General features: G+C 36.1%; 1 protein-coding gene and 1 long non-coding RNA gene across 2 annotated transcripts in view; both read right to left on the reverse strand.

Moving 5' to 3' along the window:
• Positions 1–3,415: 3,415 nt before the first annotated feature.
• LOC124408754 lies at positions 3,416–4,482 on the reverse strand. The gene is made up of 2 exons (XR_006929464.1): positions 3,699–4,482; positions 3,416–3,643 (listed from the first exon to the last, which is right to left on the reverse strand). It is a non-coding gene; the product is annotated as an uncharacterized LOC124408754 (long non-coding RNA).
• Positions 4,483–6,237: 1,755 nt separating this feature from the next.
• Positions 6,238–21,744, reverse strand: part of LOC124408753 (RNA-binding protein 24-like) — a 33,944-nt gene continuing 18,437 nt past the window's right edge. Inside the window, exons 5-6 of the mRNA XM_046885913.1 lie at positions 8,829–9,055; positions 6,238–6,427 (exon numbers count right to left, since the gene is read on the reverse strand). Coding sequence (XP_046741869.1) covers positions 6,282–6,427; positions 8,829–9,055 — 373 coding nt within the window. The 3' untranslated portion in view covers positions 6,238–6,281. The remainder of the gene's footprint in view (positions 6,428–8,828; positions 9,056–21,744) is intronic.

Here is a 21,744-nt window from a genome sequence, read left to right on the forward strand (position 1 = left end):
AACTCCGTCGGTAGTGTAGACGACGATTCTGACCGCTCTCTGCGTGGGGTGGACGAAGATTCAAGGGGTGGTTGACCCCGTTTCTTATCCGTTGAGATGTGATACTTTGTACTGAGTTATGTGATTAGAGATTTTCATTGAAGATGACTTGATTCGAATGCTTCTTTTTTTTATGTTCATAATTTCGAATTAATTGTCAATTATATAGTAATCGCGAATGGAATGACATTATTGTTATGCGATGGAAGTGAATCAAAGGAAATTCAAGTAACATAAGCTAATATTTCTACAAATGGAGAAAAAGTTTTATAATCAGAAAGTTCGGAACGATTGTAGCCTCAAGTTATTTTGCTCCGATGCTAATGTTACTGAACTCGTTTAGCTGTTGACCAAAGCTCCAGAATTTTTCTGAAAAATATGTACAAAATGTTACACATCACAGTATAGTATAGTTATAACGTGCAATACGATTTTACCATACTTACACAAATCTGTATTTTTAATCCACTTAGTAGAGATTTTGTTTCATTGGTGCACTATTTCCGGAAAAAACGATGCTGGAAATTTTTTGAGCAGCTTCTTATTCTTTTCCAAGATCAGGGAATGAGAGAATTTACGGAATGCTGTTATCACTGACAACTTTTAATCCCATGCATACATATTTTTTAGGTCTATGATAGCCTCGACTGATTTTACCTGATTTGATCAGACAACTTACGGGTCTCAATTTTCGCCTCTAAAAACTGCAACTTTTTATCTCCGTAAGCAGTACTCAGAAAAAAGCTGTCACCTCATGTGTTGATTATTTTCAATCAAAAACATACCATAATCTCTTCTGGAGATTTAAAAAATTTGTTAAAAACACTGTAAAATAAAGTTCCTTATTCCTTATCGTACCGATCAATTCGCTAAGACAAAGAAATCAATCAAAATGAAAGAGAGCTGATCATTCGCTGGGTTTTTCTAGAAGTAAGGGTTCGACAGAGAATAAAACTGACTTCTTAATACCTATTAGTAATGCATTTCATACCGACGACCCCTCCAATTTTGGACGACTTACTAACGGCAAATACCTATCGCATCGCAAAATTACATTTCATTCCCAGGAACGAGTTCCATTTGTAAAAAAAAAAAAGAAAAAAAAAAGTGGCTTGTATCGCACTAGTGCGATAAAATGATCATTCTTAACGTTGTTGTTACATTTTCGTCTATGCAGCTTGAAAGTTGCGTTTGATCTTGTACTCAATTTACTTTTCCTTTAGAAATAAGTACGTCGTGTGAAATTATATTTCCCTTCTTCCGAGTATCGGGTCCCCCTAAGTCATAGCTCTGAAATTCTTGATCAGCTTGTCGTCCGCGTTATGTTAGTAAGACTTGACGACTGATCCTCGTTCTCGCCTGTTTATACCAACACATATATACCTTATATGCTTGGTGAAATTTTTCACCGAAGAAATTGCTATTTTCGGTCTGACATTCCGTTCGCTGTTTTCTCGTTGTACGGAGGGAAAAGTAAGATTTAGTCTGAGCGTCGCGACGCCGAGCTGTTGCGTTGATATATAGGCGCGCGTTAGCCGTTACACGATTATCTTTAGATCGAGAAAACGTTGAACTGAGAGTTCGTCGGACCAGACAGACCGACGGGAGAAAAATAATGAATCAGGCTTTTTGAAGTCCGTGAACCATATGGCGTGAAATTTCACGCGATGACAAACGGCTCGGCACTGCAGCGATATATCGGTGATCAGATGTTGGAGATAGTCGTGGCCTTATCGAATCGCAAATATTACCATACTACTGTGTTTATGCTATCACCGAATTGCTGATAAAGAAGAAGACGCAAAGAATGTGTGTAATAAAAAATGAACGGAAATACTGTAAGTTCTACGATCAGAGAGTAAAGAGAGTCCACGCAAATGCTCGATAATATTTGTGTCGCAAGACCTGGATAACTCGTTGAAATATTCACAATTTTTCGAAGTAGAAAAGATAATTTACTTAATAATCATTGTTTTAATGTAAAAGCAACTTTGAAGGAATTATTATCAGATCGAAATTTTTCCATGAATATAAAAAAGAAATCTCACGATCACGATTGGAAAACGGATAAAATATTGTTTCTTGTATTGAAAGATAAATTACATGTAGTACGTGTAACCCGTAGGATATTCTCGAAGGAGGAGAATTTTTGCGTTCGTTCTTCCTCTGATCAATATCCTATTTCATAATTACATATCGCGAGGATAGTAAGTCACGAGGATTGGTTCACAGACAAAGAAATGGAATTTCCTTCTCTTTTAGCGAAGACCTTGTCGAGACGATTGTAAAGTCCTCACAAGCGATAGCAATTATGAGTAAATCGAAGATGAGCATTCTTTGCAAAGTCTCAATTTTATTGTCTGCGTGAAAATCAGCCTCTGATTTTTTATCGCATCACCAAGTAATTTATACCCAAAGATTTTTGGCTGGTTTAAAATGTTTGATTCAGTTCAGAGATGCTTGAAATTTCCTTGACCTGTAGAGCTAACAGAAGACCAAGAATATTAGAAATGCACGGTTATAACTTTAATTAAAAGTAAGTATACGAAAAAATCCATAGATGAATAACAACTCTCGGAAGTGAAGGTACACGATCTCTCAGAGACAATATATTTTCTTTCATTATTATTATTATTTTTTTTTTTCATTTTGTTTTCTTGTATCAATTTTGCTGACACTTCTTTTTTGTCTTGTTTTTGTGATTTGTTTGTTTGTTTTTTTTGTTTTTTTTTTGTTTTTTTTTCTTTGCAACCTAATTATATATATACATATATATATAAATACATACATATATGTATATAATATGTATATATATAATTAAGTATATAATATCGATGATAACAGGTAATATATTACAGTTATTACATAATATACTAAGTGTATATATAATATATACGAGATACTGAGACGAAGTATAATCGAACTAAAATTTATTGGTTCGCTTACCTTCCTCATGTTCATAACGTATAATAATGTATGTACTACGAAACATTGTCGTTATTCAATATTATTAGAATTCGACACCATCTTCAGCCGTTCCTTCTACTATAAGTACATAATAATGGTAATAATGATATCAATAATATTATTAAAAATATAATAATAGTCAATAATAATAATCAATCATAATAATAATAATAATAATAATAATAATAATAATAATGATAATAGCAATAGTAATAGTGGTGTTAATTTATCTTCCTATTATCCTAATTATCTAATCATTTATCAATTAGTACTTATTCCTATGGTGTTTACTAGTTGTTGTATTTTTTTTTGTCGTTGTGTTGTTGTCGTTGTTTTTCTTTTTCTTAATTAAACAATCGACTAATCCAAATCGTTATCCGTTGTATATAATTCTTCGATGGCATTTTTCTTTTTCTTTTTCGTTTTCTTCCATTCGCTTGTTTTGTGGTATTTTTTTTCAATTTTTTTTTTTTTACTGTTCGGACTATACAATAAGTAAGCTTTTACTTAAACTATCATATTAAAGTTAGAATTAGCTTGCGATCTTTAGCCACGTGACGCTAAGTTAATAGGACTAGACATCCTCTTATTGTTCTCAACGTAAACTCGTTCAACACGTGTCCTTCTGCAGTCTATTCTTACATATACATATACATACATACATATATATCCATGTATATCCATGTATATACACGTATATATATATATTTTATAACACTCTGACTAGCTTCTAACCGACGATTCGCCTGCAGAATCGTAATTTTCGTTGCTGCTGTTTGCTTGTTTTTTTTTTGTCAGTTTGTTTGTTTGTTAAATAAATTTTTACGAATATTCTATGTAGTTTCGTTGCCACTAGAAGATAATTAACTATTACTCGTTAAGGCACCATGAGTATGTTTGTGTGGATATTCGAACGTAAGATGTCAGTTTTGAGTTATCAAAAATTTTCACCCAAAATCGATAGTCTGATTTAATGGTTTGGAGAAATTTTACAATATTAAATCAAAGACTTTTGCGTTTACTGGTTTCAAATTTTAAGCCTTGAATTAAAAACTGTTGGCGTTAAATGAGCTAAACTCGTTTCCTGTTTCTACAAAATTTACTGCGCGAAAATTCGAGTGAGTCTCAACGATTGACAAAAGGCCTCGACCGATAAGACACATTATGTTTGGAAAAACATTTTCCTGATAAATATCATGTAAGGCAACCTTGGTCAGAGTAACAACGATTTTTAATTTTCCGATCATTCCTCATCGTTGTGATGTACGTGATTAAAACGTTGATGAATTAAATGATAACTACTTTTGTAAAGTTTGCTCATTTCTTTTCTGTTTTCTTTTTTCCTTTTTTTTTTTACTCTCTTGCCCGTTATTTCGAGGAAATTTTCTATTTCATCGTATTCACAGGTCAATGAAAAAAGATTTCTTTTCAACTATCAGAAATAGAAGAATAGGTTATACATCTACCCGTTTTTTATCTTTGTTTTTAGTTTTCAATTTCAAGAATTTAAAGTCACGAAAGAATACGCAAGTTTGCTTTTGAGAAACAATGTCCAAAAGATATCGGATGAAATGAGCACAAAAAAAAAAAAAAAAAAAAAAAAAAACAGGTGTACCAAAAATTTTTTAACAAAAAGCTTAGTTTTCTTCCAATGAGCTATAAATGAATCATTATCTGAGCTTCTGAGCAAAACATTGTCCACGTGTAAGAAAATTGACTTGACAAATTAATATGTAATAATATATTATATTATATACATGCAGGGCTAACCATTCTGCGCAAATACGGTCTAATTGTAAGGCAATATTAGGGCTACACCATTACATATATGATAAGGCTAGATTCGTACCTGTAGATATATGCAATATGCATATCTACGCCTATACGATTTACCCTACGTACATCCGATTCTTATTTTCATACATATATATCCGTACATATATGTTACATGCATCTATAAATATAGTATAACTAGTATCTCTCTTTGGAGGCGATTGGCTTGAAAGGGCTTGTGCCACCCAAAACGCCAATTTTGGCTCCTTGGGGAAGATTAGGGAAGATATAGAGGTCTGGTTAGTATGTAGAAAGAAATAAGTGTCTTCAAGATTCGATCGCGTTAGTCCGCCCTCCTGGTACCAGATCGTCTAAATAAGTTAATCATATAACCGTTTTCAACGTTATTAAAATGCTAGGAATAGATATATAATAATAATAATAATAATAATTAATAATGATAATAATAATAATAATAGTAATAATAGTAATAGTAAAAATAATAATATTAATAATAATAATGAAAAACAAACGAGTTACGTTAGAATTATTATACCACATATAAACGACGCTGAAGCGATTCCGCCGTTTGGAAGTATTCAAACATATAACCTTCGTACAGCTTTTGCTATATACAGTGCGAATTGCTAACGACAGAATGGTCCGTCGTCTGCTACTTCGATTCATACGCATGCGTTATACAATTCGAGAGCAGCTGTTTACCAGGTTGACCAACCGTCAGAAATCGAGATGAAAGCCCATCGCAATGTATGTAACCTCAAAAATTTTGACAGCTATCGTTGTTGAACACAACTGCCAGTGATCGTTGTTAAAATTTTTTAGGTTACGTTCATGACGGTTGGTTGCACTGGCAAACAACTGCTCTCCGATTGTAGCGCATGCGCATTAAGCTATAACAGATGACAAACGATTCTGTGGTCAGCAATTCACACTATATATATGCGACATAATTACGTACCTATAAAATGTGTATAAATATAGGATGCATGGGGTAACAATAAATGGCCGTCAATGGCGGGCGTTTTTCATCAGTTTGCCGTTTTCATTTCTCAAATACACTACGTGTATATTACCATATATAGTCGACTGCGTGGACAGCACAAGATCAAATCTTTCGATACAGCAGCGATTATCTTCCGACTCACTGACTTCCGTTTGTATAATCATATTGACGCCGAGATTCGCTAAATAAATCTCGAGTTGATTAAAAACTTAGCTGCATTATACACATAGGAACCAAAAAGAGTGTTTTTCTGTTCCGCATTGGTTTCTTTGATATCCCGTTTATATATAAGTATATTATACGCATAATATCTGCTCCTCCTAACTTCGCGCAAATAACGTTCGCCGAGCCGTCTGTATTATATTATAATTAATTATATAATATTATACGATAAGGACTATAAATACATAATTTGAGAATTGAGACGTTTTTTCATTTTATAAAATAGTTCTTGAGCTGCTGGCGAACGAAGTAGTTCCTATTGGAGTCGCGCCTCCTGCGGTGTCGTCTGGTAGGGCAAACCCGGAAACGTTGCTCCCGTTGCTCCTGCGCCCGGAAGTCCTCCGGCACCTGGTAGCGTCGCATAGGTGTAAGGAGTCACGTAGCTTGCCGCTGCCGCGTTCGCTGCAACGGAGAAAATAGAGATCAATCGAATTGTTTTCCTTTTTCTTTTTCATTTGAAAAGTTTGTTCATTGCGTAATTCAGGTTCGTCGAAGCGCTGTAGAATGAAAAAAATCTTACGCTCGAATTTCCGTTCTCAGTGGATGAGAAAAGAATTATTTTATATGGAAAGAAAAAAAAAAAAAGAAATCTATTGTTTGTTTTTAATATAACAATACGAATTAGTGTTATTACATTCAACAAAAACGTGATCGAAAAAATAATTTGAGTCATCGTATGAAACGATATTTGTTTTAATCAACAAAATATTTTTTTCGCCATACTCGGTAAGTCCGATAAATTATTTCCGCTCTTTTTGCAGGTCGAAAATGAAGCGGAAATTAAAACGTCGTTTTAAACAGTATTAAAGTTTGGAATATGTGATTGAAAGTCAACTGTATGGGTGTGTTGAATTTAACTGACAGAATATTTTCTCGGCAACAATACGAAAAAAAAATTTTAATCGTAAGGAATTTCGACTAAAGAAGCTCAAGTATCGCAATAATACTTTGATGATATCACTTGCAAATATTCCAAATTTCCAAATTAATTGAAATCGATCAAGCGATCAATTTCGTCACTTAAAAAATCTCAAAATAACGTGAAATATAAACATTTTTTTTTCATTTTTAACTCATCTTTTCTCTAAAAAACAAAGAAACATTTCTCCGATTGAATTGAGGCAGATTGATTTCAGTTGGGATTTTTAGATCCGCGTTCGAAAATTGTTATGATTTCTCACTTTTATTATTCTAGGCAGCACGTTTCAGCCATTCTTAACACAATTAATCTCGGATGCTTGAAGCCTAAAAAGCGTTGAGTTTCCGTTATTTCTTTGATACAACACAGAATTTTTATTACCATTATTTCTATTGGGTTAACGAGTGGGGTAACCTGGTGTCTAAATTGGATTGAATTATAAATATTTCAGTCGGCTTTCTAGGATAGTCAAACAGTTCTTAAGTCAACATATTTTTTGCAACGGCGCAGCACGTCGCGCGAGTTTTCTTTAGTAATTGATTGCTTGTGAATATTCTTGTGCTCGGAGATATTCTAATCAGCATCATGTATAGAAATTATACATCAGACGATGAAATCAGTCTGACTTTATTAAACATATTTTCTCATGGTGCTGTTAAAACATTTTATCGATCGATAAAAATATTATTATTATTCGTTGCAATTAACAATCGTAGAATTGACGTTAGGTGATAATATTAAATTGCACTGTAAAACAATATTTCATTGATCAGATTAAATCCTTTGTCAGGAAGTTGCGAAGAAATATTTATTAATCTATTTGCAATCGCGTAACCTTTTTGTCTAGCTATGAGATAATAAAGGTTACTTATCTATTTATTTATCTATCTATATATCAATCTCTGTTACTATTTATATGCATAAAGAATTCGTTTTTAATGTCACTGCTACTATTCACTATAATTCTCAAAATTAACTCCCACGTATAATTCTTCGAGACAGATGCACCTGCGATGCTTGGAAAATCGCCCAAAGATTTTTGTCGTTCAAGGTGGATTCAGAGGCCGAGAAATATGAGCGCATTGTCTATATTGCGTGACAGGATTTAAACGAAGCTGTGAAAAGCATGGCTTAGTGCCTAAGCTCAACCGAGCGAAAGCTTTGTAGAAAGCGACGTTTAAAATATATCGTCCTGCGAAATAGCAAAGCTCTTTTTAAATTTAGATGCAGCTATCCGATGCTATGATAGTATAATTCTGTTGACTCGTAAGGCTATCCAGTCTTCAAATACCAGTCTTGATATTTCCGCGCGAAGTACAGATCAAAAAAATTTGTAACAGCAAAATTTGAGCATCTCATCTAAACAATAAAAAAACGTTTTCTTTCGTGAAACGCTTAACGATATAGAATGTGAATAATTATTATCAAATACAAAAAAAAATTTGTCAAATTTTCCCAATTTTTAAACTCAAATATTACATATTTAATCAGTTTCGAGGATAAGTTAATTTCTCTATACAATTTTGCGAGATCAAGACTTTCGGCGTCTTTCGATTCATTTGAAGAGTTCACAATTATACGTTTAACTCGAAAGTTTGCAACGCTCGTTGTAAAGAAGAGAAAAAAAATAAAAAATCGTGAACGAAAATAGTGACCGAGCGAGTTATTTCGCAAGAGTATTTTGAATTGTTGATTGTAAGTTAAAGAAAATATCGCAGATGGCACGAATATCTCATTGAATTTGTGCATTTCGCCCACAAGGTGTCCGAAACCAAGAGTGTATGTATACCGGAGGTCCATACATACTTCACAACGTCATGCAGAGTTTTTTGTACACATAAAGAAATAGTATAGAGTTCTAAAAATTCATTCGACCAAACGTACCAGCGGCAGCTGCGCTGCTGTAGGGATAAGCCTCAGCGAAATTATACGATGTCCCAGGGTAAGAAGCCGCAGAAGCTGCAGCCGCGGCCGCGTTTTGGTACTCATAGAACTGAGATGCGGCCGCAACTGCGGCCGCGTGGCTGAGCTGCGTTGCAGGAAGTGGCACCAAGCCTCCAGGTGCAGCGGCGGTCAGGTAAGGTGACTGGTAAACGTACCCAGGCGGGACTCTGCAACACAATGATAAACCAGGTTAAAATCCGGCTGGGAAGTGTGGAATTTGCCGATATTAGCGGGAGGCGATTGGGGTTGAGTGATTGGGATCAGGCGGTGGAAAGTCTGGATTTTTACTCATGGCTAAAAGATGCCTGACGATGATCGAGGAGGTCCAGGCAAGAGTGAAGAGTTGTTGGAACCACGCGTTAAATCGCAGTGTAATAACGCTTTGGAGGATTGAGGACGATGCAACATCGATATACGTTCGTTGAGAAGAAGAGAATTTACACTTGAAGTCTTCACCGAGTAAATACGAGGGTTAGCAGTTGAACCGATGTTGTTAGATTGAGTCAGTTTAGTTAGAAATATTTTATAGAAGTCCACGTCGTTTTGGTGTTGATTTTAAAACCACTTGGTGTGTGAAGAATCGAAGAATTTATATCAATAACGTTTAATTTTGCACTAATCGGTGTGAACTTTTATTGAGACCGTAAATTTTATAACAGTTTAAGGAACACTGTGTATGAAATCGTGTAAAATAGTTTTGATTTCTACAAGTGAACCTGTGAGTAAGAATCTAATGCTGACTTGTCACGGTTGTAAACTGAAACTAAATAATAATTTAAGCTTGATTTCTCATGATTCCCGAATGATTTTAACCCACGATTTTTAATCAGATGAGGTGATTGAAAATAGTGAATAAAGCGTGTAATAAACTCGTGTCACTCTTGCACTGTCCTGTAGATTATCCACGTGACGAAAAACTATCGGAAGGATAAAGCTAGATTTCCGTGAAAGTTCTATCGTACCAAGGACTCGACATTTCAACTATGAAATATCGTGACGTAAAGAAAGAAGAGTTTGTGCTTGAAACGAAAGCTCTGATTAATCGAGTAGTCGAGTAACGCGAATAATCCGAACGGCTCAAGAATCGCAGTGTAACGTCTGCAAATAAAACTGCGTGGAAACGAAGCGTATGTTTGTTTAATAAAGGAAAGAAAAACTAGCCGTTAATACCTACGCGTTTAAACATTGTCGCGGATAATATTTAACTTGGCTTTGACTTCCGGCTACTGAAATACACTGCGGCATCAGGTGTGCGGTTCAAAAGCACAAAACTGTATATGTCTAAATGTATATATACATATATAGTATAAATCAGGAAATAAGAACAGCCAGGACCAACGACGGGTCACCTCTGAGGCACTAATCTCGTGTCTACAAAACCAAGCACGCAACACAAAAGACAATAAAAGTACAGTATAAGAATGAGTATTGAGGATATAATATTTTGGGAAACGATGGGAGCCTGCAAGGATCTTTTGATTCTTGTGACCGTTGGATTTGTGTATATATAAAGGTAGTGTACATCGATGTGATATGGTATTTTTATTTCATTTTACTTTACTTTACTTTACTTTACTTTCACATATAATATGTATCAATATATATATATATATCATCAAATACAAGCAAATAAATAATTTGTCAAGCAATTTCAACGTTAATATATAATAATAGGTGATGCCTGAAATCGTTTGGTATGCGCTTTGCAAGGTAATAATATCTCGAGGCATGAAATCGGCGGGGGGGGGGGGGGGGGAGGGATTTGAAAAAGCTTCTCGAGACATTGACTTGCAAAGCTTAATCGATACACATAATCCGCAATATCGAGTATATGTAATCGACAAGAATTAGAAGAAGTGATTAGAAAAAAAAAAGTTGAGAAGAAAAAAAAAATATATATATAGGAAAATAAAAACAACGAAACAAAATCGTCAAAAAATTAGAAGTAAACAACAACAAATCTGCAGTGTCGCCAAACACAGCAAACCAAAACGTGTATATGTATAAGTTATAGTATAGTATAACAATATTATATGTATCATATAATATATATAATTTATATCTGCACACACGTCACACGATCAACTAACACCAACGTTAGTACCTAATATTGTATACACTTGTTGTTTAATGGTTCTCTAACCAGGAATTGTGTCCGGTTGATTCGACGCGCTGCCTGCACCGCGGTTCCCACGGGAAACTCTTTCTTACTGTTCTGGAAATGATATTTGATACCGTTTATTTATACGGAACGCCGTATCGTCGATATATAAATCCGAACGCCACGTTAATACGATTCTGCAACCACTCCAATTAGTTAAAAAAAAAAGAAAATAAAATAAAGCAAAAAGAAAAAACCACATTTACCCCATTTGCAATTTTAATTATTTATAATATCAAATACCTCAGATTAGTAACTTATACTGAGTCACGATAAGATTAATTTATGGTCGTAGTTACTTTACAGTTGTCAGCTATTTCCATTTTTTCATCATATGGTCGAGGGTATTAAATGACATCGAACTTTGTGTGAGCTGATACCAGAAAATATATAATGTTGAAAACTATAATCGCACTAATTAATTACTAACACCTACGCTAATTCTGCGATTTTAAAAATTTTTAAGTGGTTATTGTAACGATATCCATTTTACTATATAGAATTATCTAACGACTATAAGAAGTGCCATTTTTCATAGCAAGGAAGTTAAATTTTCAATACATCGGTTATAGTTTTATGGTTGAAGTAGTGAAACGGCAGCTTTTGAATAAATAAAACCTGCCAATAAAAGTTACATTAGTCGCCAAGATTTCTACCAGGATAAGTAAATGAGTGATTGACATGGAATTACAGTCTCGTTTTGTTTCTTTTTTTTTTCTCAATTGCGAGCGGACTTGAGTCAATTAGACGATCGGAAGCAATTGAGATAGAGAAAAAGCTGTGTATTGCATCAATCGTGTGGAGAATTTGCGAAGTCGATCTTTGGAAGTATTGCCTGAAGCTCTTCAAGATAAAACTAAAAATTCAAATTAAAAAGTGACCGCAGATTGTTTATTGTGCGGAAAATTGACGAGCAAGAAGTCTTTGGAAATTGTGTAACGTAGTTCGAATCCATGGAAGGCGAGAAATCGGCGGTGATGATAATTCCCTTTTCCCGAACAGCCCTGAACTTTTCAACGAATCGATAATAGCCAGTGTCCAACGAAGGAAATCAATATGTCCTGCGGCCTCGAATGCTAACTAGTACGACAGAATAAAGTACATCGCTATAAGCAAGTCCTATTTTCCCTGTGGGAAACGGAGGCGACTTGACATGCCTGACGAGGATGACCATTTGTCAATTTCACCTGCCAACGGACCCCAACCAATCAATTCCGACTTCTCAAGATACCTTCGATGGAGCGTCTCATTTCTTCTTTGTAATTCCGGACTCAACTTCTTCATCAATGATAAATTAGCGCCTATCTTTCATATTATTAACTATCGTGCAGGCGACAAAACTTTTCCGTCCAATTTTCAAGTTTTTCTTTTCTTTTTTCTTCTCTTTTTCCTTTTGTGCGCAGAAAGTAAACGTTCAACCAGACTTCGCATACGTGAAGTCGAAGACGAGTTAAGAGACAATTTACAGAACTGAAAATCTTCGATCACTCGGAATTTCGATGACTCAAATTTCAAAATTTTGAATTCCCCCATTCGAAAGTTTGATTTCTTTACTTTAAGTTTCGCCGCCAAAAAATTCGAAATTTGAGACTTTCGTAGCCTTTCAAATTCGGAATTTTAACCCCACCCCCACCGTGAGAATCGTTTTCCACTCCACGATACCTACTCGGAAACAAAACTACTGTAAATTTTACATCCCCTGTGATAAATATATGGACAGCACTTTTTTCGAGTTAAATCCAGACCAATTGTGACAATATTTACAAATCCGTAAATAAAAATGACAAATCCAATAGATAAGATTAAGATTTCCAATATGCTTAACCACATTTACCCCAATCGATGTAGTTTAGTCTCCAAAAAAGTGTTGTCCACATGCTTACCTACCACAAGAAATGTTAAAATCTACATAAAATATTTTTCGATCTAGCTTAGGGAAGAAAAAAAAAAATTAAATTTCACATCGATTCCGGAACACTATAACGAACGCGATTAAAAAGTGAGGAAGGTGAGGTCGAATTTAAAAGGCAAGAACCGTCTAGCGGGGTAGTTTTCATCGGATTTATCTGTCCGGCGCATCTCCCGACCTACGATGCCTGCATTATGGATTGCTCGCGTGTCGCCAAAGCTCGAAGGCTTCCATGTCCGAGGACAGCGGTGGTGCCCCATTCGAGGGTGTTCGAAGGTATGTTGCAGGTCGGCCGTGGACGTCGGCAGGACCCCTCGAACACTTTGCTCGCCTCCCCCGCACGTGAACGCGGCTAATGCGTTCATGGCTAATAACGTAATGTGTGCTATAGGTATAACAGCATTATCGTCCTCACCTCACTCCGATGCCTCTCCGCAGGTTGAATTACGCGGCTACATCAAGTGACAACGGCGTCCCTGCCGTTGACATTTTTAAAAATTTGGAGCGACATCTTAAAAATTTTTTTTCTGAGCTGTCCTTTGGAGTGGGCTGTTAAAACATCAAAAACTAACATTTTGTCACACGAGACTCGAAAAAAAAAAAAAAAAAAAAAATAATAGTCGGTTTTTTTGCGCCACCCTAATGTATGGTGCTGTTTTCAATTCTCCGTATTTCAAAAATTGAACGTATTTGAGAAACGTGAGGAACAACTCGTAGTGCAAAGAAAAAAAAGGAAAACTTCAACAATTTTTTTGATACAATTAAAGCTCTTTTCAAATACTCGCACTCTAAGACTTCGATTTTAGCAAAACTTGTTAAACACTTGATATTCTTCGGGCAAGTTTTCGAATCGTTTGCGTGAATTTCCGCAGCGTGTATCTATGATTCGGAATTTTTATACGCAGCTGAACAACGATCAGCTACCAAAGAGTAGTTATAATCAATTTAGGAAAGTGCCCCATCGATGCGAAGCTCGAATTTCCATCGATCAAACGCGGTAAACGATGCTGCATATATACATACATCATACTTACATGACCATTCACATCGGTCCCTTCGGAACCCCAGCAGTTCATTTCGTACTAAAATCGAGGCGACTTATGGGGCTGAATTATCCTAATGGAAAGTGTCATCCGTCAGCGGAACTCGATTAATTCGCGACAAGCAGTACCTCGTAAAATATTTTATTCATTATTATTTATATATATTTTTTTTCTATTTATTTGCGATAGAAAATAATTCATACAAACGATACTCGTCCTATATAACTTCGGATCAACTCGCTCGGTAAAAACGCTTAGTTATCTTAATCCTGCATAGTCTTCGCGATAATGGAGGCGAAGGGCCGCGTGTTACGAGCTTCGCAGGCATTTCCGTGTCGGATCTGACCAACTTCCTCAACGACTTCCGACCCAAAGTGGTCACTGCTCGGATAAGGATCTCTCGACTTGCCGCCACGTCGTACAGAGGCGACCTGCACCCTCCTCGAAGTTTAGTTCAACCACCCTTCCGCCCTCCGGCAACTCACTCCGGGGGCTTTCATGCCTATTTCATAGACACGTGACCAGCGTCATATGTGTGCCACGTTACAATATCGCGTAGATATACCTTGGCGAAGGGCTAAAACAGGTGAGCGAACGCGTTGGCCAACGGCAGGTGGTTAGGGCTGGCTAACAATCGTTGGATACATCGCGTGATTAGGGGCGAATGTCGTACGGAGGGTGCAGAATGAATGCCTCGTGGGGACAGTATTGGCTCTGAATTCGTTTATTCCTCAGAGAGTATGAGTTGTAATTTATTTAATCGCACCGCAACGTGATTATCCCGATGTGGCGGATTCAAATTGCATATTCATATGTATATATACTTGTAACTTGAAAGGTACGTTGTAGATTGGTAAAATTGCGTCGACATATATGTACATTTTCTTTTTCCATTAGGCTTTTTATTTGGAAACAAGTGAGACACGCCAGCAATTTATATGTATCAGCTGCAAACCGTGATTTTTATCGAAACTAAACTCTGGCGTCATCAATTTTATCGAGCTTTTAATCGAAGGAAAAATTTACAAATTCTTTGGCAAATTTTTGTGAAAAAATAAATTGCGATCACGAATTATTTTTACTTAAGGTTACTTTTTTTTCTTGAAATTCATAAAATGCCGCATTTCTTAAGCAAAGACAATTGCAATGCAGACCTGCACGGGTTCGAAAAATATGCAATCGAGATATCGATGCAATACGTATATTTGCCCGAATGCTATTTGCTCACGGTTTTAGATATAACCTTCAGGCATCGTGAAATGCCGCAACGTTTGTACATGGAAACATACATGATAAATATTAATTTGAGATGCACTGTACAAAGAATTTCCTGTCGCGTGGATAAAGAGACTTTGATATGCGAGGGCGAACGGCACTGTTTTAATGTAAATTATTCCATCTGTCCATAATCCTTGAAGCATTGTACCTACTGGATTTGTATTGGGTATGAATTTTCTGCACCAGTTGTTTGCACGCGTTTCTGTATTTACCTAGTCTGCAACCCTCTTTCCTTTCTTTACTTCTTTCTTTCTGTCTCTGATTTTTTGATTTTTTTTTTCTCTCGTTCATTCAGACAAAAAAATAGTCGACGATGAACCGAGCTAAAAAAAAAAAATAATCACGATGTTGATGACAGTGATAACGAGTGATACACGATTTTGAGATATACAAATTGGAACTTCAAACGATTAAACAAAAAAAAAAAAGAACTTTTTCATGTGTTAAATAAGTCGCAAAGTAGATTCGAGAAATTAATTTAAAAAAAAGATGCATTTTTCAAACATCCTTTGGCTCGCGAAAAGATAATCTCTCTTTCTCTCTCTCTCTGAACCTGGTTTAAATGTGGCTGTTTTTGTAGCAACGAGTCAAGAATTGTTATCGAGAGCTTTCAGCTCTCGGCGAGAATTATTTCCACGCCTCGTGAAGCGGGGTGCGCGAAATGAGCTTCGCGACGAAGCCGCGAAACGGAGGCGCCGGCGCGGGCGGATAATCCAATCGGATCATCCGCCAATCCACTCAAAGTTTTGCCGCCCAATGATAGCCTAGGGGTGGCTCCAACTCGCGAATCCAATTTCCACCGCAAATCGACTGCGCAACAGTTGCGCAAGCTGCGATTCTGAAAATCATTCGTTCCGAGCGCAGCTATTATTGTTCTACCTGCCTGTGATTTAGGTACCTGCAGAGAATTCGCGAGATTTATAGAAATTGCTTCGAAGTTATGCGCGGGAATAAAGCTTCGGAATGCAGCACCTCAGCAGATTTAAAAAAAGCTCCGTGACTCGATCGCCAATTTTTTAAAAGTAGTTTGCGGTTAGACAAAAAACGACGATTCTCTTCAGTCTATCAATTGCACCCGATGTTCGAAAATGTAATAGCGATTCTTAATAAGTCGCTTAAATATGACTTGAAATCGTTAAAATTGCTCAAACTTATTCGGATAACTCAAACACGAATCACTTAATTTTATACCGCAAATTGCTTGAAATCGCGTGAGATAGCTTAAAGTCGTTTCAAAATCACGGTTAAATTTGCTGGAAATCACTGAATACCTTCGAGATATAAATTATTTGAAATCAAGCGAAATTATTGGGATTTCCGTTTTGTTGAATCAAAGAAACAGTTCACAAGTCCTTTTTAATGGGAGAAAAAAATTAGACTTCCATGTAAGAGAAGTAAATCGTTTGCAAATAAAATGAATTATGTAAATTCATTGCCATTGATTTTCAGTCACTTCCCAATAACATCCAACAATCGCTCTAAACGATAATCCATAATTTGCGAAACAAATCACTGGAAATTGCTTAGAATGCTAAAAAATCATTGCAAATGAATAAAAATCAAGGAAAGCACACTATAAAGTCAATAAAATATTAACAATTTCCATAATTTTTCCAACGCTATCACGTGATTTCAAGTGATTATAACAATAATTTGCAATGATTGCGTTTACATCGATAGCACGATTCCTCGTTATTTCAGATATCATTGTACCTAATTATTCAAGTTTCTTTGAATGAAAACCTGTTTTCCATCAAGACTATCGAACTTGTGACTTCCTTGAAAGAAGTATAAAACAACTCTCGATTCGACCGATTCCTAACACTTCAAATTACATCCCGTTTATCATCAGACCAGCTGTTTGCGGAAATTCGCTGCTCAATAAATTCCTTTTTCCAAACAAATTAGGTTCTTTCAGTCAAAATAATGCCGCCTATCGACACGAGCGTGACACGCACGGTTCGAGGGAAACTGGAAACGTGGCATGAGATTTGGGGAGTGAGAAATGAAACTTGACGAAAGGCACGTGTCGTCCGTTAATTACCCGCAACACTATTTACGTACCCGCATCGTTAGAAACTACACAGGGACATTAGAAGTCGAGGAGAAGCTGAGGCAGGCGAACTAGTAACGCAGAGAAGCTGGGCGACCCAAAAACGGAGGTGATAACAGACGAGGCTGACCGTCCATGCAGCATCGCATCATCTCCGTTTCCGGCTTCATGACTGTATCGAATGATCTTATGATTTTCTGAACTACGCCGTTCGGAGTGGGAAAAAAACACGTCCCTGCTTTTCGAAGCAGAGAAAAGTGCAGAGTGTGAAACACTTGTTACAAAGAATTGGTTTGCATTTTTTTCATTCACATTATAAACTATAACTTCGAAAGTTATGCGACAGTATCTATGCGATTGTGATTTACTGTTTTTATAATAGTGATAATTGACTTTGACTTCGTTTCTGACGAAAAAATGAAGGAAATAAATTATCAAAATTATTCTTCTACAAAATGATTTGATGTGAAACGCTCAAAATTCGAGAAACTTTTTTCAACAATGATTTTTCGGGATTTTCAGAAATAAGTTTATTCGTTTTTTTTTTTTTTTTTTTTTACCACAGTCGAGAGGTTTTAATAATCCCTTATCACTCGTTGTATTTAAAAGTAGAAAAAACTCTGTATCCTAGACTCTTCCAGACTTTCGAAACTATCCTTTTTTAACTGTTTTTACCTGCACCCTGCAGAATAAGATTTTTTTTCACTACTACACTTTTTTAATTGAGGGTATTTGATTAAAGACCGATTAAGTTTGTTGTTCTTTTGTATTTTTAATATAACAGTTTCATACTCTTGACCATCGAAAACTTGGAAAAAAAAATGTCGCGACTTTTCGATTAATCGAAGAAGCATTTCAAGCAGATAAAATCAGTAGAGATAACACGCAGTGAATCGGACGAAATCTTGCAGTTTCATTATTTGCTCCGTACAACCTCTCACCGTATTTTTCCATCAGTTTGATCTACTGATATTAAAACGCAAGTAACCTAACCCGACCTAATCAAACCAAAATAAACGGCGGTCGGTTGCTGTAGAGTTTTGCTATTTTATTTTATACCAAGAGTTTTCGTAGAGTACGTCAACAGCGTGACGTCACAGCTGCCTCAAATCAGCAAATCGTATATTATGAAATAAAAAAAAACTCATTCTTAAGGCAAAACGAGATGAAAATAAAAATAATCAAAATTAGTTTAATCTAACATTTCCCGCGCGACTAAATTCTTTTCTCGAAATTTCTATTTTTTATTGTTACCAAAAAATCCTGATAATAACACGGGTATCGTTACAACAACGGTTTAAATATTGTCGAAATCACAAGTAATTATGGCACAAGTAATTATTTTTACCAGTGCTATCATTGATGTCAATATTAAATTTCCTCGTTACTGTGTAGTAACGTTCAATCCGCCTGCTTAGTTTACTATACTTTTTCAGTCGAATAAGACCTTTTCTGGTTACAGCAACAAAACTCGTATATATGTATATCGTATATTTTGTAAAAGGATATTTTTTGGCAACGAGAAAAAAAAAAAAAAAAAAAAAAAACAAAGTAAACAAATAACTAAAAATAAAAACCGTATGTAGCGAAGGAGCGTATAATACAGTAACAGCAGATTGCAAAAGTAGAAATCTCACTCGAACGTATGTATTATACCCTGCATAGTGCATATGCAATTCATTATATAATAATTAATCGCGATCTAGCCACGAGTGATCAAATACATACTTTAATTGAATATACTTAGTTAAATAAACTTTATGAGCGGACAGGTGTGGGAGATGATGCGATATCGCGGAGATGCTTAGGAGAGAAAGAGAGAAAGAGAGAGAGAGAGAGAGCGGAAATAGGCTAAGCTTAAGAAATGCCTCGTGGCGCGGTCCTAAATCTTAGTTAGTCTCGAAGTTCGACGTCGGCGGCAGAGAGAAGGAAGAACACGCTGAGGGTTTGACACGGGGGACACAGGTGGATCTAAATAAAGATTGGACCGCCGCCAACCAAAATGGCCGCCATCGACGCAGGGCGTCGCGTCGCCCTCGTAGTTGCGACACCATCGTTCGTTTCAACTAACCGATGGAATCGGGCTGCAAACGTCTGCAGCAGCCGGCAACTGGGAACTCCGCGGTGTTGAATTTCATCGCCTCGACTCGCCTTGCCTTGCCTTGCCTTGCCGGGAAAATTCATGAAGCCGAGAATCACGGCTTTCCGCGTAATTAAGACGCGCGGCGGGCAATGATTTAGGACATGAAAACATTTACTCGCCTCCGCGTCAACGATTGACTTCCAATCCCGCGAAAAGAAGAATGATAAATATTGTTCTTCCTCTCTATCTCCTGTTCCACATCTCCGTTTTTTCATCGCATCCATTGTCAACGAATCTACTCAAGAGAGAAGAGAAAGAAAAAGAAAACTAAGAAAGTTTATGGATTCTCCATTTTTCCATTTTTTTTTTTTTTTTTTCTCTTTTTTTTTTTCGAAAAGTCATCCCGATGGATGAGGATGGCATCAATTTTTCTACAATTTCTTTGGTAAATGTCTTTCGAAGTTTCATCAGGCATCGTTCGCGACAAGTATTATATAATTTTCGAAACCGCACCGGCATAAAAAAAATCCATCCCAAAACCGAGTTTCTTCAATCTTATCGGTTTGAAAAAATATTACCATTAACGTTAGCAAATCAGGTCGCTCAGATTTAAAGAATAAGATTAGAAAAGACGACTAAAATTTCTCTCGACAAAAGTATAAGTTAAATTGATAAAATAAAAATCTTATTCAATTTTTGAAAATGATTCAAAGTGATCGTCAACCAACACAGAATTTAATTAATATTTGTTCAAAAATCTTCAAACGAAAAATACTGCAAGTAAGTGCTGAATATAAATTTTGGTACCTTGTGACGATATGTTCTAAAAATTCCTGAATAATACAATATTCATCGTAATAGATTTTCGCAATCAGGCATGACAGTTCCAAAACTATAATATATATATCGATCATTATCATAGAAAATCATGCGTCTATATAAAATTGATCAATTTTCGAAAAATAGAAATCACGCAACGCGTACACCATAGTTTAAAAAAACGACCTTCTCATAAAATTTGTGGTGTAGAAAAATGGTGTCCAAATTCAAAGCGCAATAAAATTTGGTAAAAAAAAAAAAGAAGAAGTGATTCAACATTTTCCGATATTCAACATATTATCCATAAAAACCAATCATAGATTTACGTGGCATCCATAGTTCGCAAAAATGATTAACAACCTGTTTCCATTTATCCGAGATTTGTGGGAAACAAAAAGAAAAATACAGAAAAAAAAAAGGAATTGACGCAACACTTAACGGACGAGGTTCACGTGGTTTCCGGTTAAAATACGATTACACAAGAGGTGAAAATATCTTCCTCGAGTTCGTCTTTGGAATATGATGGGACTTTGCATGGGGTCCGCGTTGGGAGTGGATAAAAAAATTCAGTCCGGGGGGTTTGAACTGCACAGTGCAACGATCAAGAGTCGCAGCTGATCGTCCGTCGCTTCTTACACTTCGTTATAAGGTTCCTCGTTTCAATTTCCTTGCATCGTCACGCCTCGTCTGGTAATTAAAAGCTCTTTTTTCTGTCGATTTCTTTCCTTTTTTTTTCTCTCTCTCTCGTTTTTCTTTTCTTCGCCTTTTCGATTTCGTATTACAGCGTGCTCTTCGTGCCGCGTGTTATTGAAACCACCAATTACAACACCAAAAATACAACACCAATACAACGACACCAAGTGTAGTGTAAGCCTTCACCACACGCACAAGGTTATTGTTTGTTAGAGAGCCCTGATGTAATGTAATGTAATTTTATTAAATAGGCCGTAGGACAAAGTCCTCTAACGACCTCAAGACGATACAAAAAAATGTACAGAGTTATGAAAACGCCTATAGAAGAATAAGTAGGTACGTCTTTCATCTTTTGTGAAATCGTGTGTGAACTTCTTTTCGCTTCTTCTTCTTTCGTTTCGATTTTTCCCCTCCACTTTCCTTTCGAGTTTCATCGCAGTTTTATTGCATTACTATTATTGTTATTATTATCATTATTATGATTGTTATTATTATTGTCGTTATCTTATTAATACTCTTATTTTCCCTTGTCTCTCTCTCTCTCTCTCTCTGCCTGCATGTTTTTTTCCCCCGTTTTCAACTGCAAACGGAATTTATAATCGAAATATACGCGAAGCGTGAAAACAAGAGGGAGAAAGAAAGGGAGTGACAAAGAGAAACGTGAAAAAAAAAAAAAGAAAGAAAAAGAAAAACGGAAAACCCCCGGTATATTTGCGTCGGCGTTAAAACGCGCCGCGAGAAAAGAAAACAAGTACATGTAGGTATATACACACATACATGTACATCGGTTTTAAGTGTCCTCGATTTTTACAGCCGA

The sequence above is a fragment of the Diprion similis genome, chromosome 8 (genome assembly GCF_021155765.1).
Source record: "Diprion similis isolate iyDipSimi1 chromosome 8, iyDipSimi1.1, whole genome shotgun sequence".
NCBI lineage: Eukaryota > Metazoa > Arthropoda > Insecta > Hymenoptera > Diprionidae > Diprion > Diprion similis.